Genomic DNA, 20,765 nt, shown 5'->3' on the forward strand with positions numbered 1-20,765 from the left:
TATATGCATGATTATGTATAATATCAATGCAGCTTTTTAATGTATACATAATCATTATAACACTTGTGATGAATAGATTACTTTAGTATATTAGTGTTGAAATTTTAGCCACGAACAAAAATTAATCTATAGTTTACTTAGTACTAAGATACTAAGATATCAGTTTACATTTTCGCCGGTTCCGTCAGCGGGCAACGACGGTGATGTAAACTGTATATAGTAGATACCGCGATACATCATCACCGGTACCATTAGATACACATCGTGCCCTGACTGTTTGGGGGTCCCAGCGTCACGTATACAATGTGAAACGCGGCAAATAAACGTCTCTGATTGGTGGATAAGACGAACCCAAAAAGGGTATAAAAGAAGCGTTTTTTTCTTACCGGAATCTCAGTAGAGTTTGGTCGCTCGATCGTTTTCGCCCATATACCTTCTCTCAATAAAGGAATAAAATAAAGTCTTTTTAAGAAAAGAATTAGAATCATATTCATTTCCATTCCATAATCCCAACAATTAGAAATACCAAATAGTTATCATTTATGTAACAATGTATTTTTCTTATATAGTCACAGCAATAATGAAATATAATAAATTACACAATAAGTAAAATTAAAAAGTTATGTCATTGCATTAAAAATTGTCATTTCGAGAATTCGAGTCAAAGGAATCGCGTCGCGTGCCACATCATACGCTTGACCAATTCCGTCGAACCTAAACATCGAAGTAGCAGTAACGCACATAGGCCTAGGAATAGCACAAGGCTATTCCCAGCAAGTTCGTAACATAGACTACTAGGGAGAATTTCTAACGTAAACATTTGTTGAAACGTATATACAAAGCGAATCTCCTGGCCGGCGGCCCCGTCATCCAAATATGGGTGACGCTCTTCTTATTCAATTTATAGGACTTTCAGTTGGATTTTAAAAGGAATAAAATGGAATAAGCACTGAAATATAAATATAGGATATACAACTTAAAAATACTAAAAATATTATACCATATACATATTATACTATACTTTTTACTACTTTATATTTAGTATAACACATTACATTATACTATGTCGTATGGTGTGCGTTGAAACATTCTAAACACATTTGAGGTGATTTTGGACAATTCGAACAATAGATCGTAGTTTTTTCTACATTTTCTTTCGCTTCTTGACGTTCAGGTTATGTCAAGGTTAAATTTATTAAAAATTATTTATTTAAAAAATGTATCGCTCTGTTTATGTTTCAGTGCTCCATTAGTCGGATTTTGGCTCGCGAGAAACTCAACCGAGCTGCGCTGGGCGACGAACGTGTTAAAACAAAATCTTTGCGGCTGCATTATGAGCGCTTGCTCCACCGAATCCCTTTCACTTTTCAGATTCTGAGTGGTTATTAGCTAATTTTCGCACTAGACAGAAGACGTGATTGTGTGGAGCGGACGATCGATTCTCCTTCCTTCTCGCGGTGTTTAGTTTATTGATAAAGGCCATTCTTTTCAACTCCGAATAGTACATAACACTTTACCGACTGGTAGCTGTTTAACGGCCTATACGTGTCTCACCGGTCATTTAGGCGTAAAGATTTACCCGACACCGGTTTTGTTATATTTCGGTTTAGATTTTCACGCACGAATACTTATATACGCCTTTTCCTTTGCTTATAAAAATGTTAAATTATTCTATGTGAAAGTGCCTTCTATATTATTCGTTTTTTGTTATTATAGGATAATAAAATCAAACAACTTTTATATTTTTATAACATTAGCAGTAAACAGTATAATTATTTTATCCATTTTATTCATTTTATTTATTTTTCATCGCGAAAGGAATGTTATATATATTTAAAAAAATTATGTAATATTACATTATAGGTCCTTATACTAGTGTAATCTAACACCATGGTGACACACCAAGCAAGATAAGAGAGTCTGGCTTCACACCCCCATTGTTAGAGATGACTTGCTCCTGGAAGTCAAGGGCTAATTCTGTAGAACTTTCTTTTGGTGGTTGGAAGGGTGGTGTACTTTCGGTCCTTCTTAGTTTAGGGGTATATCTTACGTTATCATATGTGTTTGATTCGTTGGTTTGTACACTATTTTCTTGGCAAAATATTTTGATACAAATGTTTGTTGGTGTTAGTTTTGAAAGAAGGGTAAATAGTCCTATTTTATAGAGTATGTACAGCAATACTAGACATATGGAACCATACCCTACATAAGTTAGAATTGATACAATGATTTCTTGTGTTGTCTTAATTCTTCTATTGGCTTGAATTTCTATGAGAGATGCTTCCATACTATCTAAGTTCGCGAGGTTTTGGTTGAAATTTGGAGTTACCTTTGGAGCTATGGGTATGTTATTTAATTTGTCAAAGTCTAAGCATGCAGTATGCGAGATAGTGAAATTCTCAGAAGTAATATTGATTTCCTTTGTTGTACCTCCAATTTTCATTACATTATTTGCATAAAGTAATGTGCAATCGTTATTGCTACTAATTTTTGCTAGTTTGTCTAATTTTATGTGCATGTTTTCTTTATATAATATATTGATATCGATTGATTGTTCTGGAATAAGTATATAAGTGTATAGGGGTTGACATGGGTATAAAAGTTAAATCTTGGATTCTAAATACTGAAAGAGAGAGAGAGAGAGAGAGAGAGAGTGGGCATTCTGTTGTTTTACAATTCATAAAGTTGGATTGCTGAGTGGGCTGTGTTCTCTTAAATTAGCGTAGTTTCTAAGTTTTCTTTAATTATTTGAGAGTGGTTATGTGGGATTATGTCGTACCCTTCAGATTCCTGGAAGGTAAATGATAAGGTTTTAGTCGATTTCCGTGAACCAGTAATGTCTTGTGTTAGGAGTTCTTTCGAGGCTACCGTTGCTTTGGGGGTGAAAACTTGTAGTTTTTATGTGTTGTATTTTGAATATTTTTTCAAATCGTACCATTAATTTGCGAACGAAATTTTGTCCTTCGTCGGTAAGAATATTGTTACGAATTACTGCACTTCTCCCGCGTCGCGGCATTTTATTTACAATAGAGTAGATAAACTATAATACAACTAAATTCAATTATGTTAGAGATCTTTGAATTAGATGGTGTTGATCGCTCGACGGTCCGATCCCGACTCTTCGATTGTCTGTTGATAACACACCTCCGTGGCAACCCCTCTCTTCTATTTTTCTTTAAGGAGTTGCTCACAACAGGGCACTTTCACATTACAGCGACTTGATTTGGACAAGTCGCCGTAACAATATGTTTTGGAGAAGAGAATATGTATATGTAATGATTTATAAGTTCATCAATTATAGTTTCGGCTTTTTGGTTTTGGAGAGGTATGATGATTAAATATTTGGTAAGATAGGCTTGAATAGATAGGATAAACTGGTTTCCGTTATTGGTGAGAGGTAAAAGGCCTATAACTATCCATGACAATCTTGACGTTGGGATTGGAAGGCGTATCCTATTGAGTTTGTTGCGTTGACATGTGTCGCATGTTTTTATAAAGTTCTGTACGTTGTTGGTCATGTTGGGCCATAAGTGTCTTTTTCGGATGGCTTCTATAGTTTTGTTTTCTCCCAAATGTTTTAGATTTTCTTTAATTATGTCAACTTTTTCTTGTTCTGTACATTTGCGTAAAGGTGTCGTGGCTAAAGTAACTTCTTTGTTTAAATGATTTCAGAGGAATCTGAGCATAAGCTGCATGGAAACAATTTCGTAGTTTGTAAATCCGTTTGCGAGTCCAAACTGTAAAGTGTTCTTAGATGAGGCTATGTTGTGTAATTCAATTAATCGATTAACCTCGTTGTAGTTACCTAGTTATGTGGGGCTAATTTGTATATATGAAGGTTTGTTACAGGTTTGTTTTATAAGGAATCGTGTTAGATTTGTTTTCCAAGTTTCGTATAATTTATAAATCAAAGGGTGTTCTGATTCATTAGAGGGTGTATTGTCTGTAGAGTCTGGACTGGTTTCGTTTATATAGTTAAAGTGAAGGTTTTGTTGAAGTCAGGGTATTTTAGAATGGGTGCGTAACATAGCTTGTCTTTGAGTGTGTCGAAAGCTGTCTGTTGTGTTTCAGTCGATACGTACGGTTTGTCTTTCCTAGCGAGTGTAGTAAGCGGTTTAGAGATTTTTGCAAAGTTCTTAATGAATTTACGGTAATATCCTGTTAGTCCTATGAATGCTAATAATTAATTTCCAGAATAAAAATATTCTTTCTTTATAATGTTTTCATAATCAAGTAATCTTGTTAGCAATGTCTGTTAATAGGTTATATTCCGCGGGACGTCTGATGGGAATACGCATTCAATTCGCACGTCGGTCGCGGCATTTTTTAGCACTCCGTTTTGCCGACAGCAATCGATGACGATGAATGGCTTGTACTATACAAAGTATCGAGTAGTGCTTCATCGTTTTCGTAATAGGATTTTTGAAACATATATCGTATTTAGAACAACGCGTATTTACCTTTCTCGCAATCGATATTCGAGTATCATTGTACCGGCACATATCGAAATTCAAGTAAAGCTGAATATTCGATAACGAAAAATAAATGAATCGTGTAGCTCTCCCCTTCAAATTGTTTTTGCAACCAGTCTGCCAAGCAAATAACACGTATCGTGATTTCTCCATTTACGGAGCTATTTTTGTTGCCCACGCGTATTTCGTAGTCGTCTACGATAGCGGATATTCGTACAGTTTCTATAAACGGAAATTCATGTTAATCTACCTTCCGCTCTCCAAAATTCGCAACATCAATATCACTCTTGAGCATGATTTTATTTTGTAATATACAATAGGTTCTCCTTGCAGAGCGTCACCTCGCAAACACGAATCTGAAAACGAAATTGCTGTATCATCCTCAGTTTTACAAAAATTTTAATTTTAATTTTTATACAAACGCATAATTTTTAACATAAACAAGATATTATGCGCAAACTAAAAACGTTAGGAAGGTCACATTGGTCCTGAAAGATAGGTGGAAGATTCCTGAATAAGTCAGTATCAACGTGTTACGGCCAAGTGGCCAGGATTTATGGCAGGGGCCATGTGCTTGGGTACCCGGACGGTATGGGTCTGTCTCGGGCCGTTCCCGGGCACATGTGGCACCGTCATAACGTCTCCTGGTCCTTGACTACGGTCCAGTCAATGACGGTTGGGTCTGGCATTGTTCGGGCACGTAGGCCCATCAGCGCGGGATGTCTAGCAGAAGTTATTTTGCCACTCTCCCTCCTAACTCCCGGCCCATCGTTTTGGGGCAGTTTCACTGGATTTGGGATTGCAGTGATTGGACCGTAATTCCTTGCCGCCCACCCTAGGTCAAGAGAAGTAGGGAGGACCGAGGTCATATTAGGCATGACTCCGGTCCCCTAGAGACAGACAGAAAGTACAGACAGAACAGACTTTCAGACAGAACAGAATAGAACACATAGAGAGATACGCGTAACGGTTAGGTTGCGCGTTACAAATAGAGTCCCACTACAGTGGGTGGTGCTTCGAGGTAGTCGGCACCAAGTGCAATATTCAGAGGATCTCCGTCATCCATCTGATGAGTCCTCATCACTGTGGTAACATACCCAGGAGTACTTCTTCTAGTCCTCGCATCTTCCCCTAAATCAGAATCAGTGTATCTCTTACTAGTTCACGATTACATAAATCTATATTTTTCGCATATAGAAGTGTTATGTTCTTGGTAATGTCCGAGTGTCTTAAAAGTCTCTTTACATTTGATATATCTTGTTTTCCGGCTTTTTCTTAAATCTCCTAGAATAGTGCACTGCGAATGCAATGTCCGGACAAGTTCTAATTGGTAATAAAAGGTACTGTAAGCCACGCACATTAGTTTTCAATATGGAAATTTATCCATAGAATTAGTACAGTTTTCGTTTCGGATTAGTTGATACTTACGACAGGGATTTTGGTACCAACCCCTGGTTGGTACTAATGACAATTGATGTGCACGGAATCGTTACATTCCATTTTTTTTATAACTGTAAGTGATGATATTATTATTTTTTACTCCTATCATTTTATTCCTATCATTTATTATCGCTGTGATGATAATACAATAAAAGAAGAATATATTGTTATACGTATAAAACAATGTATTTATATATAAAAATGTATATGTATAATTGTTATACAATAAAGAAAAACACATTGTTATACATATAAATAATAACTGTATAGTGTATAAATTGACTGCAAATTTTTACCATCGTATATAAATACGAACTTCTGTAATTTTTCTTGTATTGTAAGCAAGGTGGTGCTTTGCACTGTGGAATGTCATTGTCTCGGAAGTCCTGCATGATTCATTGTCACAATCCCATGAAAAATCGTTTGATTTAAAATTTCAGGGTTGATGGAAAAAGTTCCTTCACACTTCGCATAAAACGCGTAGGCTCGTTCATCGAATCTCCGTCGAATCATGACATGGAATTGGCTCCTCGAAATTACAGTCGAATCGTCGCTGGCTCCTCGGAATTACAGTGGAATCGAAGTCCGAATGGCGTAACTCCACTGATATTTTGTTTTGAATGACATTCACACCTTCTTTAACGTTGCCTTTAATATTTTTCAAATGCTTTTTTGTTATAATTACAATTTGTGTAATGGAATAAAGTAAGTTATTTGCTACGTATCGTGAATAAATATAATCTAAAGCATGTCGTGTGTGGTCCCATTTTAATTGGAATCTTACTAATATATCATACCAAAAAAATTTCATGTATAAATAATTAGAAATAAAAAAGTCGCCTTTAATCTAGCATTACAATGTATTCATAGTAATGTACACCGGTATGCTGGCCACTGCCTTTCCAGCTAGTTTCATTCGACTCGAGTTCCGTTCTCTCTCTCTCTCTCTCCCTCTCTCTATTGCGAGACAAGTACCTTCAAAGAGGTACGACGACGACCGTTCTGGAATCGTATATAAAGGGCCCAAACGCGACCAGAAAGCGGGTTAGTTTCGAGTTTAATTCTCTTTCGAGCCGAATAACCGAGTAGGTACTCGTTACCGAGTTACAAGCCCCAGCCCACCCAGTGCGACAAACTGGGACCATGATCTTGAATCCGCGACACACCAGAAAACTTGTAATATACTATCTTTTACCAGTTTACTTTGATTGCAAAATTCAATTATTCCATTTCCTAATTCGAAGCAGTAGTTGGTACAAACCCATGAAGATATACCTTTATCGCTCCAAACTTCAATTTCCACAAATCCTATCCTGACTACTAGGTGGCCATCCGTGCCGGAAAAAAGCATCGACTGGTCCACGAATCCTATCGTGATTACTAGGTGGCCACCCGTGGTGAAAGAAGCATCAGCTGGTCCACGAATCCTATCCTGACTACTAGGTGGTCAACTGTGCCTAAACAAGCATCGGCTGGTCCACGCAATTTCCCTTATAAAAATTCCCAATCGCATCCAACCTCTGGCCACGCAAAGCTGCTTGGCCCTCGGCTCGTAACACTCGTAACTGTGTTGGTCAGGATATTTCGAAAAGTATTGAATCGATTTCGACGAAATTGTTTCAGCCTTTTTGGCACACAAAAAACTTGTCCTTGAACGGAGGATTTTTTCTCTTGAGTATGTTGGTTTTTATAGCCTAAAAGCTAGCTATTTTTCATAAAAAATCAAAACTTTCACTTTGAATGCCTGCTATCTTGTCAAAAATCAATTTTTCGAAAAATACTTTGTTCAAGGACAAATGTGGACTTTCAACTGAAAAAATATAATATTATTCGTATATGATCTCAGATAACCGTGGAACTAGTAAAGCTGAGCACCGCGAAGTATGTTTTTTTAGAAAACTTTTAGGAGAACTGCCATAACTTACACAATTCTGCATATTTTTAAATCAAAGAATACCATTAATAATAAAAAGACTGATTCTTCAAATAAAGGAATATTGGTTGAAAAAGGTCTTAAAAATTTTGGGAAGAAAATTCTGAAAGTACACCGTTTTTTTTGAACTCCTAACTGAGCGTGACCTGTTAGTACCAGTGATTTCTAGGGTCTAATGCAGGGTCTCGGCAGGGAGAGTGGGATAATTGAGCCAGCACACATGTCGGCGAGACGCGGAAGTGTAAGGCAGGGTCTCAAGAAGTTTGAAAACGGTAGGCCCCGTTTATTTATCTAAGATATGGTTGATGGAACAGAGTCTGTCTGGTGTCGGTCTGTATAAATGGACCTTTATGAGAGGACATCGAGAAATTTCGAAAAATGCAATCTACATATGCCGCGCTATGAAAAGTAAAAAATGGAGGACAGTGCTTCGATCATTGATTTCTGTAACACTCTTGACATGATGTGAAAATGACTATGTCAAGGTTATGTTAAGTTCATCTAAATATATTTAAAAATAACTTAAAAGTTAGTGCCAAGAAATTTGGAACTTTGAATGACTACAACTTCTACCAAGATAATGATTCTAAACAGAAATCGTATTTAGTGCAACAATGGCTTATCCATAATATTCCCTATGCGATAGCAACTCAGTCTCCAGATCTTAATCCAATTGAACATATGTGGATCGAACTTGGATCGAAAAATTATAAGTACACCGATTTCGAACCGGGAAGCATTAAAAAACATCTTAAAATCTGAATGGGAGGATATAAGCAATGAAATTAGTTCCAACTTTGTGCAATCAATGCAACAGTGATTACAAGCTGTGATTCAAGCAAAAGTTAACCCTATGAAGTATTAATAGTCTTTTAATTCGTATTATTATTAAGTGTACGATGGCATTTGTGGCCCGATATTTGTACCATATAATAGACATGCTCTATTTACTTAAAGAAAAAAATTCGTCTGTATCTACTCCTATTCAGTTTTGAAGACTGAGAAACGTTGTTCAATTATGTGTAAAAACATTACAAAACAATGTTATGTAAATACTAACAAAATTGAATTGAACAAATTTCGTTCTGGTGTACGAACACTTCTGTGGGCAGCTTCTAAAATAGTAGAAAATCGAACGGCTGTAACAATTTCTAACTATTTATACGGTGCATTTGTGCAATGGGATACAGAATACAATGTTATTGCAGTCATCACCGGTAATGCGGCAAACATGATTTTCGGTGCGAAACGTCTTCAAAAACTCACTCTCAACATTCCGTGTTTTGCCCATACAAAATATTTTGAGTTTACCGTAAAAAATTAAAAATGGAAGTAGAAATTCGGTGAAACTCTACGTATGTAATGTTGAACAGATTACACGAATAAAAACAAGTAACAGTGTTCTAAAGTAATTGTGATGAAAAAACAATTGACCACTTTTCTGTATAACTTTCCGGACGAAAGTAGTATACAAAATTGCCTCCGTGAAGAATTAATAACTCAATTGAATAACAGATCCACGGTGTCGTGAATTATCAATTTTAAGCGACACAAATTTTACTTCAGCATAAGACAATTTAATCAGAGATTAGCAACTTTAACCGATTCAATTGATTTATCTTCACTTCGGATGTCAAGGTTATGTCAACACCTGAACAATCAACCTCCACACTGGAAAAAGGAATCAAATTTTTAAATAGGTTTTGATAATTATGTTTTAATGAAAAATAAAAAAGTGTCCCAATCGAATTATTTAAAAGAACTGCTTTTAAACTGAAAACTAGATCCATTGACCTATTGAAGAGAAAATGTAAAAAGATACAACAAAATGTCTGCGTTTACCAGGAAATATTTTTGTGTAATGGCATCATCGGACCTGCAGAACGCGTGTTCTCTAAAACTAGAGAATTGACTTGTAAAAAGTGTGTGTGTGAAATATACTAAAAGACAATACAATTAATAAAATATTATTTCTTAGTAGTTGTAGTAATAGTAAGTTTATATATTTTAGTTTTTAATATTGTTTGGAATTGGACGAGGTTTATAACCGTTGAAATTGCCTGCCCGGAGACATCCTTCTGTTCGTCGCCGTCGGATACATGAAGTGGATTTTACAACTAAATGGGTGAGTTTCTTATTGATAATATTCTTCATATTTCTCTAACAAACATATCCCTTATGTCCTTTAACGCGATTATTATTTATTAAATTAACTTTGCGCATCGTTCGTTGAATTCTGTTCGGACACGGAATTATTTAAATTCAAATATCATTTATGTACTTCGACTGGGTTGCTTATTGTTAATCTTCACTGTACATATCGCATACAAATTTCATACGGTAGACGTGAGAAAATTAAAACGGTTGTCACGGTTAAACTACATATTATTTCGGGACCGAAAATTTAGTAAACATTCTTCAGACATTCTGAAATAAGGATGAATAACGTTTTTCTTGAAATTATCACTGTCACGTGGTAAAAAAAAATATCAAAAGTTCATGCTCCGTGACTTGTTCATTGATTCGGACGCCGCACACAGACCCTCCTTCAACTGTCAAACTCAGCGGTAAACGCACGTGCCGCTCGGCCGATCGATAACCATATGGTTCGCGCCAATTCGTCTCATTGGCCAGTGTTTTTCGTTAATAACTCGCAAACGAAGCCGCGGATTGCATTTTCGCAAAGGAAAAAGTTACTTCAAATGACCTCAGCTACCCCTCATTTTCGGCTGTTAAAATAATTGTGGGACACCCTGTATATAGAAATATCATTGTAATAACATGTAGAAACTACGTCTATTGTTATCTATAACAAAAGAACGTTCGGTACGAGTCATAATTGACTCGGTATTTTATGTCCTTCGTCGTTGTCGTATGGGGGGATGATGCTAATCCTCTTGTTTTCGTCCTTTCAATCTTTCTCCGCGCGGATATATCCTTTCATCGAAATAGAGAGACTAGCAAGACGTTCTCGTAATCTGCAGGAACTCGCTGTCGCAATCTATTTACAGTCTTTCCCTCCACCCCTGTCGGGCGGGGGTGGCAAAGACTCTCGAAATACGATCAGAAAATCATCAAAGATGTTTCGCATGGTTTTCATCGCGCGGAGCCACGCCTCTTCGATTGCCAAACGACTTTGTCTGCTGTTTCTTTTTTTCATGCCGTTAACCAGTTAAGCGCGTTTCTCGCGTATACACGTCAAACCAAATCTGTATTACGGTGCGTTCGACGTGTTTACTCGTCGTTAAAAACATAAAATTACCCCATCGACTATGAAAACTTGAAATTTTAATCAAATACAATAAGAATATTACTTGGTGGGATGTTTCCTTTATATTACCAATAGAACTGCTAAGTATATTATACGGAGGGGGTGGTGGGATGGGACCCGATACCAATTCCATGCACAGGCCGCGACTTCAACAACGAGTGTTGATTTGCGAAGAAATTGCCTAAATGTACCTGAAAAAAAGGTACCCACTTTCTGCGGTACCGAACTCAATTGAAATTCTTAAAATTTTTTCTCTACACGTGTCTTTCTTGTTCATGTATTTTAATATTATTTGAGAATTTTTAAATTTATAATAACAATAACTTTTCAGAAATAAATTGTTAAGTTTTTCTTAAATAAATATTTAGTTCTTTCTCGTTTTTCATAAAATTTGTAATAGGACCATTTCGCCCTGCGTTCGTCGTGTATACACGTCATCGCTTGATTTTAATTCCGCGCACTGTGAGGGGTTTTTAAAACTAAATTCGCCGCTCTTAACAGGTTAATCGGCTTTAGATCACCTCGGTTCGGATAGACGAAATTTCGATCACCTCGCCAGATATAACGGCACACCTTTGTATTATTATACGATCGGTGTGTTATCTCGGTCGTGAATTCGGTGAAAGACGTCGCGAGTTCGGTTTCGAAAATGTTGATCGCTTTACGGCTACTTAAACTGCTCGAGGATATGTGCATGTACATGATGCGGTGTGTCGGAGCGTTCACTTAAGACGTATCATTCATTAACTATATTCCCCGGGTAACGAACGCGATCCCGACTTGTGATAAGGCCGCTCGCGAGAATTATCGACACCGGAAGTGTTACGCTGACCCGCCCGGAAATATCAAGCGCGACGAAGTAATTCATAGCGGTTCATCCTCTAAAACCCCTCTCCTCGCCATCTGTCTCGTACAAAAAACGTCTCTGTTTTTTTCTTTTTTTTTCATCTTTTTCATATGATACATTTATTTGTGTTTTTGTCCCCCTTAATATCTCGACGATTCTGAACACAATAAAGTTCTCGGAACGAAATTGAGCTTTTTGGTCTCTCTTTGGTAGATGACGGATGTCGTAAACGGTCGAAAACATTCGATGATCATCAAAGCCTCCGACGATGATTATCTCAAACAAAGAGATTCGCTCTGTTCGCATTACCGAAAATGATCTTTGTTTCGTTATCGTTCGCCATGTAGACGGTGCAGAGGCCATGCCGACGAAAATGATACCTCCCCCGCGTCTGCGACTATGTAATTCCACTGTTTCCCGTGCGATACCCGTGCACTACGATTCGCTCGTTAAACACGTTGAATGCCACGGGGGTCACCGGTGACCGGCGCTTAACTTGGCGGTGACGCCATGGGGGCCACCGATGACCGGCGCTTAACTTGGCGGTGACGCCATGGGGCCACCGGTGACCGGCAATTAACTTGGGGGTGACGCCATGGGGGCCACCGGTGACCGACGCCCCCAAATTGATAGGAATATATATATAATTTCAAACAAATGTCAATATCTAAAATTTGGTATTATTACCATCGTCAATTCAAACGGTGACCCCTGTCCCAATTAACATGTCAAGCATGGTTGTACACTACAACTTATCTATTGCAGATAATATTTCAACATTATATGTATCGCATAAAAGAAAATTCATCGTGGCGCCACGGACAATTTCTGTAAAACCGGCGTGGCATTCAACGTGTTAACAGCGGGGCGTCTCAGCTGAACGTCCGGGGCCCCCTTTTATCGTCGCACGCGGCACCTTCTCGGGACCAGATTACTGCTCTCGCGCTAATTTCGTCTCCTGATGAAGGGAGGACGATCAACATTGCCCGAGAAGTTGGCGCGCGCTACGATAAATAAAGGCTGTGCTATCCAGGCGATTCCAATGATCTGAGACAGTCTCTGTGTGTGTAATATCTAGGGACTCTCTCTGGACTCCACGAGCCCAAGAGCGACAAGAGGTTGCGGCGTCCCGTACGAAGGGTCCGGGGTCACGATAATGAAAGAAAGGCAGCGGATTTAATCGATAATTAGGTCCCTTTATCTCTGCTGTATGCACGCGTTCACTGGCGGTGTTACCCTCCCCCCCCCCCTTCTACCGGATTGATTTTCCACTAGAAAACTGCCGAAACGATCGGACGCTGTCTTCTTTCCACGTGTGTCCGACGTGTTAGAGCGATCGTTTCCCAACGATGCTCGCCCCCTCGCGAAATATACGTCTTGGAGCCAAGCCAAAGGCAGCGGTGCAATCGTTTAAGTATGAAAACTGCTGCTCGTGCATGGCGGCGGCGACGACGACGGCGACGGCGACGACGACGACTGAACTAGTCCCTAACAAACGAGGCTGACACGCGGCCGGCCCCCATTTTTCGTTTTGTTTGTTTTTGTTTTAACCCAGACTGTGTTCACGAGAGTCGTAACGATGCGTGTAGAGGATGGATGAGCTAGTCCCTGGCGACGTCGACGATGACGGTGTGTTCGAGCACGGCGGCGATGACGGATGGGCCTTCCTCGAGGCCGACAACACCTAGGTGTTGTGGCCCTGCTTGCGGATTTTGCTCTCCAGAGCGGAGGTCGACCGGCCGACCAGGTCCTCCAACTCGTCCGGCGTCAACAGGGTGAAGTCTCTGCGAGAACAAATATAATACGTATTTCGTTAGAGCAGTCATCTAGCTTTCGAAGAGACGATCACGATGCCCTAAAATCGTTTCTTCCTATTGTTCTTAGTTCTCGCGATAATCGGCTGCGAAGCGAAAGACCTTCGGCCTGACTCTCTCACCTGTGCTGCGCCAACAGCATGTCTATACTGGTGACGCTTCGCTGGTGGGTCTCGTCCTTGTGACCGGATTTCTGCCTCTTGATGCACAAGGCTCTAACTGTCGCTAGGAACACGCCTACCGACAATAGAATGCAACCTGCTACGATTAGGGACGTGGAGTTCTGCGCCGCTTCCGCGCCTGGCGCCAGCTGCACCAGGCCCACTACTAGGACCACGGCGCCTAGGAGGAGGGAGCCGACCACCACGTGCAACGCGTTTACCTGTAAGAATAGTCAGTGTTAATTTGATATTAACCCCTTAACGTGCACGCTCGAGTTAACTCTATACTGGCCAAACTGTGTAAACACTCGAGATAATTCGAGCGGCGTTGTACTTTATGTTGCTAGAATTTTTCACGCTCGAATGCAATCGAGAATTGAAAATAACAATGTGAAAGCAAAAAAAAGAACAATCGTTTTATTGATATTTATCATTTACATGGGATTGTAAGCTATAACACTTACTTATTCAAGTATAAAATATATCCTTTTTCTACTTATCACTTACGACTTATCTCTTCCTTGTGAGAGCCGCTTTCCGACAGCGTATTCATATTCAGATTCTGATTCGCTCATTTTTCAATATATACTTTACTAAAATATAATGTAAAATAAAATATAATAATAATAATAATAATAATAATAATAATAATAGTAATATTCTGAAAATTAGAGATCATACTAATTGTATAAATATCCAATATACTCAAGTTTACTTTCTGTAATCACAAAATAACTCACTGTTTACATAAATATTTTTACTGACAATAATGTTTACTCTGAAACGGGAATTCGAAAAGAAAGATAAAAAAAGTCGATGCGCGTGTAATATTACGATATTCGACTATTTTCTGCAATGTTATCAAAATCCAAAATTGCAATAAAAATTTTGATTATTTTTGTACTTTTGTAAAAAACTGTGCATTAAGGGGTTAAGCGTGGCGAGTTCCTCTTATTATTATCCATTATCCATTTTGCAGGAGCGAAGGTCGCGACGAACGAGCGATTTTTGTCCTACCTGTGCGACAAGCTGAACAACGTTGATAGCGAAGGCATCGTGGCTCACCTTGCCACAGAAGTAGTATTCCGGCGGTTCATTGTCCAGCAACGCCAGCACCGCCTCGCTCTCCGTCAGCGGACTGCCAGGTTGACTGCTTGTCACTCTGGACCCCTTTTCCTGGTAGTAAGTTTTGTGGAAGACTTTCACCGAGGGCACTGGCAACGCCGTGATCATGCTAGAAAATCGTCGACAAATTTTTACTTAGTTCTTTTACTATATATATTATATATATATACATAGTTTTTTTATTTATATATATATACAGGGTGTTCCACAATTACTTTAACAGCCGAAAATGAGGGGTAGCTGAGATCATTTGAAGTAACTTTTTCCTTTGCGAAAATGCAATCCGCGGCTTTGTTTACGAGTTATTAACGAAAAACACTGGCCAATGAGAGGTGATGGTGCGAGAGAGAGAGTCCGCAGCACGAGGCTTTGACAGATGGTCGGGACGCACTCGAGCCGCGTTCGAAGTATTGAACAAATCACGAAGCGAGAACTTTCGGGATCTTTTTTTTACTACGTAACAGTGATATTTTTAAGAAAAACGCTGTTCACCTTTTCTTTAGAACGTCTGAAGAATATTTACAAATTTTTCGGACTCGAAATAATAAATAATTTCACCGTGATGGCCGTTTTAATTTTCTAGTGTGCATGACACCTCGTGTGTAACATGTGAAATTTTTAAGCAAGGTGTACAGTGAAGATTAACAAAGTACGTAAATGATATTTTAATTTAAATAATTCCGTGTCCAAACACAGTTCGACGAATGATTCGGAAAGCTAATTTAATAAATAATAATCGTGTTAAAGGACGTAAAGGATATGTTTGTTAGAGAAATATGAAGAATATTATCAATAAGAAACTCACCCATTTAGTTGTAAATCCACTTCATGCACGGAAATGTGTGCAGGATAGTGCATTGACCTCGTACAATGTATGATGAACTGCACAGCTGATCTGTATCCGACGGCGACGAACAGAAGGATATCTCCGGGCAGGCAATTTCAACGTTTACTTTCACTGCATTATAACTAAACACTGATCACTTATCAATAATATTCATGGACCAACTTTCCTGGGTTAATATGTATGGCCCTGAAAAGAGCAGATTGTTTTATGCGACGCGTTCGAAGTTCATATCGTTAAGAACCCATACCGCGTTGACGGGATAAACTGCGGAAGACTAGCACGATGGCTGACAATGTTCGCGTACGATGGGAAACAGTTGAAATTCGCTCGTAGGAGAACGAAACACTGTCGGCCATCGTGCCAGTCTTCTGCAGTTCATCTCGACAACGAGGTACATACATACGTGTCGTTAACACTGAGAACCGCGAACGCGTTGCATTAAAAAATCGGCTCTTTTCAGAGCTATACATATTAACCCAGGAAAGTTGGTCCATAAATATTATTGATAAGTGATTAGTGTTTAGTAATAATGCAGTGAAAGTAAACGTTGAAATTGCCTGCCCGGAGACATCCTTCTGTTCGTCGCCGTCGGATACATGAAGTGGATTTTACAACTAAATGGGTGAGTTTCTTATTGATAATATTCTTCATATTTCTCTAACAAACATATCCTTTAACACGATTATTATTTATTAAATTAGCTTTGCGAATCATTCGTTGAACTGTGTTTGGACACGGAATTATTTAAATAAAATATCATTTACGTACTTTGTTAATCTTCACTGTACACCTTGCTTAAAAATTTCACATGTTACACACGAGGTGTCATGCACACTAGAAAATTAAAACGGCAGTCACGGTTAAATTATTTATTATTTCGAGTTCGAAAAATTTGTAAATATTCTTCAGACGTTCTAAAGTAAAGGTGAACAGCGTTTTTCTTAAAAATATCACTGTTACGTAGTAAAAAAAAAATCCCGAAAGATCTCGCTTCGTGATTTGTTCAATACTTCGAACGCGGCTCGAGTCCGTCCCGACCATCTGTCAAAGCCTCGTGCTGCGGACTCTCTCGCGGACTCTCTCTCTCTCTCTCTCTCTCGCACCGTCACCTCTCATTGGCCAGTGTTTTTTGTTAATAACTCGTAAACAAAGCCGCGGATTGCATTTTCGCAAAGGAAAAAGTTACTTCAAATGACCTCAGCTACCCCTCATTTTCGGCTGTTAAAATAATTGTGGAACACCCTGTATATTAAATTTTCGGTATATTCGGGCTCATACGGAAAATGGGATTAGTCTTAATAAACGGTACGTATTCGAACATATTCTCGTAAAATCGAAAGAATTTTGCTTCATCCGCGTTCTTCCGCGATGTATCGCGTTACTTGCGTACAATTCTCGAGATTTTACGTGGAAGAATATATTCCTTCGCGGACTGTTACCACTGCCGTGTCGGTATAGGTGATCAATGCCTGCTTGACGGCAAAGAGTCATGCACATTTCGCCAACGTAAATTTTCTCGACCTATACGTAAACGTAACATTGCCCCGACACTTTTTCTCTATTGTACATTGTTCAGAAATGTCTACAGAATCAACTGCCGCAATCAGTTTTCGTGTTAGGTAAAGAACTTTTCGTAAATATGAAAACATATGGCGTAGAAATTCGGCATTTTTAAATGCTTTGAGGTTCATTTAACACTGCTTAGAAACATAGAATACTATAAGCGTCGATACTGATTTATTCAGGAATCTTCCAACGTTTTTAGTTTGCCCCTAATATCTTGTTTATGTTAAAAATTATGCGTTTGTACAGAAATTAAAATTAAAATTTATCTAAAACTGAGGATGATACAGCAATTTCGTTTTCGGATTCGTGTTTGCGAGGTGACGCTCTACACGGAGAAACCATTGTATATTACAAAACAAAATCATGTTCAACAGTGATATTGATGTCGCTTATTTTGGAGAGCGGAAGATAGATTAATATGAGTTTCCGTTCATGGAAACTGTACGAATATCCGCTATCGCAGACGACTATAAAATACGCTTGGCAACAGAAATAGTTCCGTAAATAGAGAAATCATGATACGTATTATTTGCTTGACAGACTGGGTGCAAAAACAATTTGAAGGGGAGAACTGTACGATTCGTTTATTGCTTGTTATCAAATATTCAGCTTTACTTGAATTCCTATATGAGCCGGTACAATAGTTCTCGAATATCGATTGCGAAAAAGATAAATACGCGTTGTTCTAAATACGATGTGTACGAAATTTCAAAAATTCTATTACGAAAACGATGGGGCACTACTCGATACTTTGTACAGTACGAGCCGATCATTGTCATTGATTGCTGTCGACAAAACGGAGCGCTAAAAAATGCCACGATCGACGTGCGAATTGAACTCAAATTTCCAACAGACGTTCCGCGGAATAGAATCCATTAACGAACACTGCTAAAAAAAATTACTGAATTATAAAAACATTATAAGGAAAAAATATTTTTATTCTGGAAATTAATATGCATCAAAAATACTTCTTAAATAAAACATGTAATAAAACGATTCTCCGTCTCTTTATCTCTCTCTCTCTCTCTTTCTTCCTTATCGATCGCTGACAGAGTAATTAACACTTTTCCTATTATTCGTGTCTCTGATGCTTACCGACCGCTAGTCTATAAGGATCGGAACACATATGCCAGGCTCGTGTCGTACTGGAGCGTGTAGGCGTGCGACAGTATTGGCAAAACGGCATGGCACGGCACGAGAGCGGCGCATATAGTGTGTACGTTCTAATGCAGTGCTTGGAACGTTTCCCGCTCCCCATGGGCACTGCTTTCGGTACGGTGTGTGTGCAGCATTTAGGCGATCATTGGGAGCTTGGCGCTGCAGCCGTAGACAGGAGGCGAGATATACATTGTTACGGCAACTTGTCCAAATCAAGATAGGAGTTGCCACGGAAGAGTGTTACCAACGGACAATCGGAGAGTCGAAATCGGACCATCGAACGAGCAGCATCTCAAATTGAAAGATCTGAAATATAATTGTATCGCGTTGTGGATGTCCCGAAAATATCTCGTAATCCGGAAATGGGAGGTTCCTGAGGTCTTTCGAAGCAACTTTTTCCTTTGCGAAAATTTTCTCTGAAGCTTCGTTTACGAATTATTAACGAAAAACACTGACCAATAAGAGGCGAACTCGGCTGGCAGGCTGCGGCCCAGCCAACGAGTGCACGGAGCCCAGTTCCGCTCATTGGCTCGGCCGTCTTGCGCCAAATGATCTCGTCTCTGATTGGTCACTGTTTTTCGTTAATAACTCGTAAACGAAGCCGCGGATTACATTTTCGCTAAGGAGAAAGTTGCTTCAAATGATCTCAGGAATTCCCTACTTTCGGATTGCGAGACATTTTTGGGACACCCTGTATATAGTAAAGGCGAACAGTGTTTTTCTTAAAAATATCACTGTTACGTACTAAAAAAACCCGGAAAGTTCACGCTTCGTGACTTGTTCAATACTTCGAACGCGGCTCGAGTCCATCCCAACCTTCTGTCAAAGCCTCGTGCTGCGGGCTCTCGAACTTCGCGCCGTCACCTCTCATTGGTCAGTGTTTTTCGTTAATAATTCGTAAACAAAGCCGCAGGTTGCATTTTCGCAAAGGATAAAGTTACTCACTTACCCTCATTTTCGGCAGTTAAAATAATTGTGGAACAGTCTGTATATAAAATAGTATCGCATTTATAATTTAGAATCAAGCATTGTGTTATCAGTGTTATCATTTTTATTATTATCATTGTTATTATTATCATTAATATTATTATTAATTAACTAAGATTAAGCTAAATACTAAGTACACTGGTACGCATACATCTCAGTTATTAAGTACACTTCACATTTTGTATAAATATTTTCGAAATAAATTTGTTATATCGAATTCTGTCTCACCCGTTTAATACACCCGATCTCTATCCGACTCCCGGGAGTATCCGAAACCGAAATAACCTACTCATATAGTTTAGATGTAACAATATAATCAGACCAATAAGTTTTCATACACTTTGTATTACGAAATGACTTTTTATAATTGGACCATGTGATGTACATTTTTTTGAGATGCTAGACCGATTAGGTCACTAGACAATGTTTAAAAAATTGTTTGCAAAAAGTGTATTTTGTAAATTTTAATTATTTCTTTTAGAATTAACCGATTTAACTGATTTTATCGATAGATTTCTCAACCACAAATTGAATAGTAGTATGTTTTTTTTTTTTTTTTTTTTTTTTTTTTTTTTTTTTTTTTATAGCCAGTGTTCTGTCGATATCCCCCCCGTGTCCGCTACCTTGTCGTGGTGGGGGGGCTTCGTGCCCTAATGATCCTCAAGGCTGTGCCGGCGGGGATTTTATTCCCTGGCAGGTTCTACCTAGCCGGAGTGGCTTGAGGTGAGGGGCCAACTAAAGTCGGACACATACCGTAAACCTGTGGTCATGTTTTACAGGAACGGGGGTCTTGCCTTAGCCGGCCGGGCCGCGAGGATGACAACCTCTCTAAAAAATCCCTCGCCCCAAGCAGTGTTGCGCGGTGATGAGGGCGTAGCTGGAGTAAGCGCCAGCTATGGTTGGTGGGTGCACCAATCGTTAGCGGACAACCCCGGGGTACCTGGCGACCCCCCGGGCGTATTAGCCTTCCCCGGGTATGGCGGCTCTACCCGGGGTGACCTCTTTTCCGACCATTCTCGTGGGATCAACTATGGATTGTTCACAAATAAAAAAAACCGGGGAGGGGGGAAACGAGAGGGAGAAGGAGGCGCGCGTGGCTAGCGTGCGCCTCGAGCGCATGGATGGGTCGGTGTTGCGGGAACTT

At 39.1% G+C, this 20,765-nt stretch overlaps 2 protein-coding genes across 3 annotated transcripts in view; both read right to left on the reverse strand.

Moving 5' to 3' along the window:
* Window positions 1-1,735: 1,735 nt before the first annotated feature.
* Window positions 1,736-20,765, reverse strand: part of LOC117224051 (uncharacterized) — a 283,462-nt gene continuing 264,432 nt past the window's right edge. The window contains exons 6-7 of one of the 2 annotated variants that reach the window (XM_076526267.1): window positions 4,461-5,603; window positions 1,736-2,790 (exon numbers count right to left, since the gene is read on the reverse strand). In XM_076526267.1, the coding sequence (XP_076382382.1) occupies window positions 1,883-2,518 (636 nt within the window). In that variant the 5' untranslated portion in view covers window positions 2,519-2,790; window positions 4,461-5,603 and the 3' untranslated portion in view covers window positions 1,736-1,882. Of the gene's footprint in view, window positions 5,604-20,765 lie in introns of both variants that reach the window. The other variant, XM_076526268.1, reaches the window with a different exon arrangement.
* Window positions 9,839-16,580, reverse strand: LOC143260532 (uncharacterized). The gene is made up of 3 exons (XM_076526277.1): window positions 15,004-16,580; window positions 13,900-14,159; window positions 9,839-13,747 (listed from the first exon to the last, which is right to left on the reverse strand). The coding sequence occupies exons 1-3, from the start codon at window positions 15,169-15,171 to the stop codon at window positions 13,648-13,650; spliced, it is 528 nt and encodes a 175-aa protein (XP_076382392.1). The 5' UTR covers window positions 15,172-16,580; the 3' UTR covers window positions 9,839-13,647.

The sequence above is a fragment of the Megalopta genalis genome, chromosome 14 (genome assembly GCF_051020955.1).
Source record: "Megalopta genalis isolate 19385.01 chromosome 14, iyMegGena1_principal, whole genome shotgun sequence".
Classification (NCBI taxonomy): domain Eukaryota; kingdom Metazoa; phylum Arthropoda; class Insecta; order Hymenoptera; family Halictidae; genus Megalopta; species Megalopta genalis.